The sequence below is a fragment of the Arachis ipaensis genome, chromosome B7, assembly GCF_059453495.1.
Source record: "Arachis ipaensis isolate K30076 ecotype BB chromosome B7, ASM5945349v1, whole genome shotgun sequence".
NCBI classification, from domain to species: Eukaryota; Viridiplantae; Streptophyta; class Magnoliopsida; order Fabales; family Fabaceae; genus Arachis; species Arachis ipaensis.
The window spans coordinates 81220766-81228859 of NC_142442.1; the positions used below are offsets into that span (position 1 = coordinate 81220766).

The window sequence follows — 8094 nt, forward strand, 5'->3', positions numbered from 1 at the left end:
GCAAGCCATACCTCATAAACACTGCTTATAGTCCAAGCAAGGTTAGGTACGAGTGGTACATAGATGCCTTGAGAGGTTTGTCGCAAGAGATGGCAGACTGGGCTGGTAGGTTCAACAAAAAAATATGGCTACAACACTGTGACGGCGGTCGCCGGTTTGGTCACATGACAACGAATCTCTCGGAGTGCATCCATACAGTGCTTAAGGGTACACGGTGCTTGCCGATTTCTTCCATCATACGATGCACTCTCGTGAGGCTGCAAAAGTTGTTCGTCACGAAGAGCGGGGAGGCACAGGCACAACTGGCGGCTGAAAATCGTTTCTCCCAACGGCTAATGGCTGCCATTGAAAAGAACAGAGAGAGCATCCCAAAGATGCGTGTTACTCACTGTGACAGACGGGCTTCAGTGTTTGTTGTTGAGGAGTTAGACCCTTTCGAGGGTTGGTCTCAAGGTTCATTCCGTGTTCGGTCACAGCGGGGACGTGTAACTGTGGTCATTTTCAATCTCTCCATTTTCCATGTCGTCATGCGCTTGCCGCTTGTGCTGCCGCAAGCATTGAATAGGCTCCATATGTTCATCCGCTGCAGAAGTTTACACAAATCTCGTTTATAGTGTAAACGAGATATACACGTGTCATTCAGTTTGTCTTATATATGTGTAACTGTAAACGAGATAAGACATACTACATATTTTTGTAATTATTTTACAAATTATTTATTTTAATAAATAAAATATATTTTTTTAATTATTTAAAAGAATCCATATATGTAGTGGTGATGGTAATAGTGATCAGAAGAAGAAGAAAGTCACGATGGTGGTACTAATGGCTGGAGTGGTGGTTGCAGTATTGATGATGATGATGATAATGATGATGGAAGGAGAAAGGTGAATTAGAGATGGTGTGATGATGATGAAAATGATATTATATTAAATAAGATAAAATTGATAAAAATATTTTGACTTAATAATTGATTGTTATAAAATTAATGATAGAGATAAAATTAAAATATATTCTAAATATTAAGGACAAAATTAAATTGAATTAATTATTGAAAGATATTTTTAAATTTTTTTTAAAAACGTTTAAAAAAATATCTTTTACCGAAAAAAAAAAAAAGAAATATGCCACCAATGAAGTAACTTAAAATCTAAATAAATGAGATGTTTTGAGGATGTGCATATAATTTGGAGACTCTCATAGGATGTAATAGATGGAAGTAGGTGAGAGAGTTTAAGACTAAAGAGATTTCATATTAAAGTTTATAACAATAGAAAAATATTTGTAACTTGTAAGGAGAAAAGTGAATGCTAATCCTTCGCTCTTGTCTTTACCTATGCCCTTTTAAAGTGATTCTTAAAGAACATATAAAGGATGATTCCTATGGTAAAAATGGAATTTATCTTCACATGAAATCAAAACTATGTAGAGAAGACATATAAATCCGTAAATCATGAAAAAAAAAATACTATAAGCAATTAAGCACTAGTTTATTGTTTATTTTTTTAATATATTTTTTTATTTTTTGTATGAAAGTAATTGACAAAAAATGAAAAAAATAAAATATTTATTTTTTATACCATAATTAAAAAGTGTACAAAAAAATATTAAAAAATATACAAATATCATTTCTCAAAAATAATTTGGTTACATATCTTACTAGCTACTAAGAAGAACACATGCAAAGACCTGATGACCTAAAATACCGAAAGTGCCAAGAAGAGAGAGTTGAAACACACTAATACAGTAATACTAACTAAACAAAATACATGCAAAAGAGTATATAATTTCGCGGTTTCGTTTTCCTTCCACGAAGGGATAAGGGTATGGGACCTCAAGAACCTAAATGACAAAACGGTAGGGAACAATAACCATGTTAAAAGCAGGGAAACTGTCCCAAGAAAATAACTATTGAAATTCCAAACAAGTTTCAAGATCCAAGCTCATCATCAAGAACAACAAGAAAAATTGAACTGATGTTGCTTTGATCCCGCTCCATTGACAAGGCTTACTCGATTCGCAGACAATTCAGCCTTGTGAGAATCAGAACTTAGGACTTTGCGGCTGATGTTGTCGTAAATCTCACGGATAACAGTCTCAAAAGCTATTTGGACATTAGTAGTGTCGAGTGCTGAAGTCTCCATGAAGAACAAACCTTCTGCTTCTGCAAGGTTTTTTCCCTCCTCTACGCTAACCTCCCTGATATTCTCCAAATCACACTTGTTTCCCACCAACATGGTTGCCACAGTGCCATCATTTTGAGCTGCGGTTTATGCAAGAATTAAATTATATTAAAATAAAATACAAACCACTCACGAGAACTAAGAACCTTCAGTCATGTCACGGATCATATGGGAAACATAAAAGATGCAAGATTTGGACTGACCCCACCACCATACTCAATCGAATTTAAGCTAGTTTTATATTATAATAAATTAAACTGATATAATTTACCCGCAAAAAACTAAAAATAATAAATAGCTAATATGCAAAATTCGATGCTCGGGTAAATCTGCATATAATACGACAGGTGTCATTATACCAGCAAACTATAACAGAAATTTATTTAATTAGTTCATCCAATCCAGTTTAAACAATTTATTTAGTGAAAAGTAATTAATCTTGATAAACAGATATCGAGTTCCCTATAAACACTTAGATTTGTGAATATGTTACAAATCTCTAATTTTCCATTATATTCGTTTGTTATTGCAGAAAAAGGTCCTGACGATGGAATGGGTTGCATAATTTAGGCCACCAATTGAGAATTTCTGATTCAAAGCCTAGCGGAAATAAAACAAGATATCCATTAATTAATTCATCAACTTAATGATATGTTAAGATTCCTACTTACAAATGTCAAATACTGATATTATTAGTGCATAATCCACACCAATGGCAAGGATAGAATATCCATATTCTACCACTGCAAATAAATCAATCTTCAGGCATATATTTGGCACATCATTTACCAAGCTGCACGCACAATCATTCAATCAATTCGATACCCTTCACCAACTTTTCTTCCAGAAGAGCCTCAACATAATTGATACCTCCCACGCCCATACAAACTCAATGAACACTGATTCAAACTTAAAACTATCCAATCCTTAGTTCCTCTACCTCATCTTCCCATTTTTCCAATAAAGGAACCATATCAAGTACACATGTAGCACCAACTATACTACTAGCCACTAATTGCTAAAGAAAAAAAGGCAGCAAAGAAATATAGAAACCCTACTCTTATCCTTCTCCTTCCTAATCCTAATCCTAAACAATTCTTCCTTTTAACAAAACCCCACCATGTAAATTAAACACACTAAATAGAAGCCCACAATACACAACATCAGTTACTAGCAGCATAATACATAGAAATTAAAAGAAATAAATTATTCTCTTAACCTTTATAGTTTTACCGAATTCATAATTAAACTCCTATAGCTTAAAAGCTTCTAATTGGGTTACTATACCATTTTGAATTTTGTGATTAGGTCCTTGTCATGCCAAAAACATTAGAGCTAACAAAAGTGTGAGTATCTCCAATTTGGAGAGGATCATTCGGTTAACTTTTTAATGTTTTTTTGCACCACATGAATCTAATTACAAAATTAAAAAAATATAAGAATATAATTGGGGACTTTCTAAACTATAAAAACTTAATTACAAATTGAATAAAAGAGAACTCCAGAAATTATTTTTAATATGGAAATAGAGATGGTATTTTGGTTAAATATTGATATTTGAAATGTATTACAGTATTGTGGAAATCATTCAACACGCCCCACGTATTTCAATACGCCCCACGTGTTGGCTAATATGTTGTCACATGTCCAACACACCTCCACGTGTTGGCCAGGATGCTGTCACGTTTCCATCACGCCCCTTGCGTGTTACCCTTCTACCTGACACCTCCATCTATGCGTAAATACACTAGGTTCACCCATTCCGAGCCAATACACCACCCTAAACCCCATAACCAAATTTTTGAGCCAGAGAACTCGAGAAAGTAATTTAACCATAAAAAAAAAAAAAAACAAAAGCCCAGCATATCACGTCACAAAGAAATTCTTCGGTCTTAGAGTACATTTAAGTATTTAGCACATGTTCAATAAGCATTAAGAAGTTAGAACCACTCCTTTATTTTTAACATTGTAAATTAAAACATAGAGTAAACATTTGTTAAGCACGTATGAAATATATGTTCTAAGATGATGCAAGAATACCAAAAAATAAAAGAAAAGAAGGGGAATGAGGACTAACTAGCAAGCTCTTCAAGCCACCTCTTGATGCCGTCAAAGGTGCTCCGGCGACTGATATCATAGACAACGAGAGCACCAACGGCTCCCCTGTAGTATGCAGAGGTAACGGCCCTGAAGCGTTCTTGGCCCGCGGTGTCCCAGATCTGCGCCTTCACCTCCTTCCCCTCGATTTCTACCACCTGTGTTTGGAACTCAACACCAATCGTGGCCTTCGAGTTCGTGTCGAATTCGTTCCTCGCAAACCTCGAAAGCAGGTTCGACTTCCCCACCGCCGAGTCCCCTATTAGGACTATCTTGAACAGGTACTCCTCCCCAACATCTCCATCTTCTTCCATTCTTGCTGCTTCAAAAGAAAGAAAAGAAGATTTCTGTATCTCTGTGTATTTCAATTGAGTAGTTGTGTTGTGGTGGTGGCGAGAGTAATGTAGTTATGTACTTAAGCTATGGTTTATTATTTTTTTTTTCCGTTTCCCTGCTATTGTAAGGTTTTTACTTTTTACTACAGCTTTTTGGGCATGCCCGCGTGATTGGAGGCGGGATTTTTGTGAACCTTTTTCAGTGGGTTTTTTTATGGCACCTCGCCACTTCGTGCCTGCTTCTCTGAAATGTGCTTGACGTGCTACTTTTTATTATTATTGTTATTGGAGAAAAAGATAAATTGATACTTTTTTTTTTGTCTCATTTTAGTTTTTGATAATTTAAAAATATATTTAAATTTTTTATTTTTTTTAAATTTGAACATATCCACTTGACAGATTTTCTCTAAAGGCTAATGGCACTGCCTGGAGAGAAAGCATATATTTGAATTTAATTTGTCCAATTTTAAAAACTTTTTACGTATGTATTCGCATTAACTAGGTCAGTACAACGGGAGTCATGCTTGATTTTTTTGTTGAATCTGATAGACCCAAATGAACATAAGCGACCAATATGTTCAAATTTTTAAAAAGTCAAAAACTTGAGTGTATTTTCAAATTCTCAAAGACTTAAATGTCTGTAGATCATAAGATCAATAATCTATTTGTCCTTTTCTCTTATTATTATCGTTATATTTTAGTGGTGTCAATATGTTTGGTTCTATAAAGTTTAGGCTCTGTTTTATAGGAGGTTAGGTAATTAATAGGGCTAAATTTTAAAAAAGTCTACAGGCCAAAAGTCTTAGGGCTAACCCATATCTACCAAATCTTTTTTTTAACCTTACTTTTTCAATAAAGTTATTAAAAGTTATTGGCTTCTTTTATCGGTTATCATTTTTTATATATAAAAAATGACAAAATTGAAAAATAGATATCGAAATATATATAAAAAAAATGTTTTTAAATCACTATTTTGCTTTTTTTTAAAAGTGCTATAATTTTGTATTAATACCAAGCACCAAAACCACCTCCATGAACAAAAATAAAATGATTCATCTTGAGATCATCAATATTTATACCCTATCAAATTGATAAGAAAAGAAGAGCTCTTATTATTTGAGTTCTAAGAAAAATAAGAACTAAATAATCATAGTTTGCTCTAATAGCAATATACCAACTTTTGCAATAGATAAAAAGTAAATAAGTGAATAAACACATTTAACCGAATCTGAATCAAGAAGCTAAAAATTCTTAATACATTTTTTTTTGTTTGAAAATGACACTACATAGTCATTGTATTCTCAATACTTAAATTCTGAATGTCAATTATTATTTTAAAAGTCATATCTTTGTTACCGTAATATTTCAATTTTGTAATAAGAAAGAGCCAAAACAAGGTTACCTTCAAAATTATACACAATTTACAGTAGAAAACACTTGAAAGGTCATCAAACCTCACATCCTCAATTCAATGAATGAAAGGCAACATATTTGAATAATTGAATTATTAATAATTGATAAAATAGATAAAATAAATAACAGAAGCTTAATCATGATTCATGTTACTGATTTTGTTAATAATTAACTGCTAACTCAGATAAAACTTATGCATTAACAAACCCAACCCACAAATAAAATAATTTCATAAGGGATCAATTCAAAACACATTGCAAATAATCACACGTTCCCAGTGCAAATTCTTGTGAAAGGAATTCAACAAAATTCAAATTCAAATATAAGAAAATTCAAACACCACAATTGAACCCATTTTTAAAATCAAGTAGAAATAAACAAATTAGAAAGGCAAAAACTCTAAGAGAGGGAGAGAAGAAGAAGAAAGTCACCTATGAGGCTCTGAAGCAGAAACACACACTCTTTAAAGTAGAAATAAGCTAAATCGCTGATAGGAGGACGAGCACCGCATCACGGGATCAGGGGAAGGAAAAGCACCGCGTCAGGAAGGAGGAGGATCACCATGTCACGGTGTCAGGGAGGAAGAGGAGCACAAAGGAGGATCACTGCGTCATGGCATCAGGGAACAAGAAGAGAATCGCATCAGGGAGGAGGAGTAGCACCGCGCAGGACATCAGGGAGGTGGAGCGCACCGCATTCGTCTTCACTCTTCAGCAGGTTTCACATTTCAATGCAGGTCTTACCATCTCAGGGTCAGGGAGGAGGAGGTCACCAATTTGATTCTAGGATTTTTAGGCTGGGTTTGTTCACAGAGACAAGACACTGAGACAGGAACATAGAGACATAAAATCGTGTTTGGCAAAGGAGACATAGATAGAGAAAATGTGTCCAGAGACATTGAATTAGTGTATTTTGTGTCCATCCTAACAGGAACGACACGGGAACACTTAGAAAGGACACAACTTATTTTTCATTTTTTCTTTCATCATTCTTGTTAATTTTTCATAATTATATTTTTTTATTATTATATCTTTCATCTCAAATTTTTTAAATGAAAAAAAATAAGAATAAATTGGATTTTCATAATTTGTTCTAGTTTATCACCAAACAAAATACAAAAAAACAAAATTTTGTGTCTCTATCCCTTATGTTTTGTTCTCAGTGTCTTGTCCTGTCATGTTCTCAGAAACAAATGCAGCCTTAGGGCTTGTAAGGCCAGCCCTATTTTAATTATTTTTTAGGGGTGCTTAATTAGAGTCAGGGCTTTGATGCGTGAGCATCTTATACCCTTTTTCTTATAATTTTTAGTTAGATTTTATTTAGTTTTACTTAATTTTAGTGCAAAATCCTCTTTATATGCTACTTTGAGATATTTTAGTGTTTTTATGAATTCAGGTGAAATTTGGAGCAGTTTGGCAGAGTTTGGAGTAAAAACAGAAAAGCTAGCAACCCCCCAGGGCGCTAAACGCCAAGCTAGCGTTTAGCGCCAACAGCATGTGTGAAGGTGCTCCCCTTAAGGTGTTAAACTCTCAATTTGACATTTAATGCTAGCAAGTTGAATTTGAATGTGAAGGCCACTCTTGAAGCATTTCTAGTGGATCTAGCATTTGGTATTAGTTATATTTTATTTTCTTTTTGTAATTTTTATTTACAAACAATATCTTTTAGTTTTAGGAATTATTATTATATTTTATTTTTCGTATCAAATTAGGTTGGTATAAAAGCAAAAAAGATCTCTTGTATTCGGATCTTCGCACCTTTCCGCACATTTTTAGAACCCTAGTTTCTTTGTAAGTCATGAGCAACTAAACCTCTTGGTTAAGGTTAGGAGCTCTGTTTATTTCTATGGATTAGAACTATTGCTTTTCTATTTTAAGTTATGCATTGTTTCAATTTCAATGATTATTTTCGTTCTTAATCTTATAGATAAGTGTGTTCAAGGATCAATCAGAGCTTCAAGATATAAAGAGAATTTATAATGTCATCCGAGTTCTAGTTTTGAAGGATACTAATATTTCTGAGCTTCAAAGGATAGTGAAATGCCAAACTGATAAACCACTATTTTA

General features: G+C 33.7%; 1 protein-coding gene across 1 annotated transcript; it reads right to left on the minus strand.

Moving 5' to 3' along the window:
- Nucleotides 1-1607: 1607 nt before the first annotated feature.
- On the minus strand, nt 1608-4760 carry LOC107609461 (ras-related protein RABA5b). Its single transcript, XM_016311452.3, has 2 exons — nt 4261-4760; nt 1608-2263 (listed from the first exon to the last, which is right to left on the minus strand). Exons 1-2 carry the CDS (start codon nt 4592-4594, stop codon nt 1950-1952), a joined length of 648 nt encoding a protein of 215 aa, XP_016166938.1. The 5' UTR covers nt 4595-4760; the 3' UTR covers nt 1608-1949.
- Nucleotides 4761-8094: the final 3334 nt, after the last annotated feature.

Excerpts from the sequence above, each read along its gene's own strand:
- LOC107609461 (XM_016311452.3), bottom strand. The coding sequence starts at position 4,594 with ATGGAAGAAGATGGAGATGTTGGGGAGGAGTACCTGTTCAAGATAGTC. Across the intron at positions 2,264-4,260 it reads GTGGCTTGAAGAGCTTGCTA|CTCAAAATGATGGCACTGTG; the intron begins GTTAGTCCTCAT and ends CATAAACCGCAG.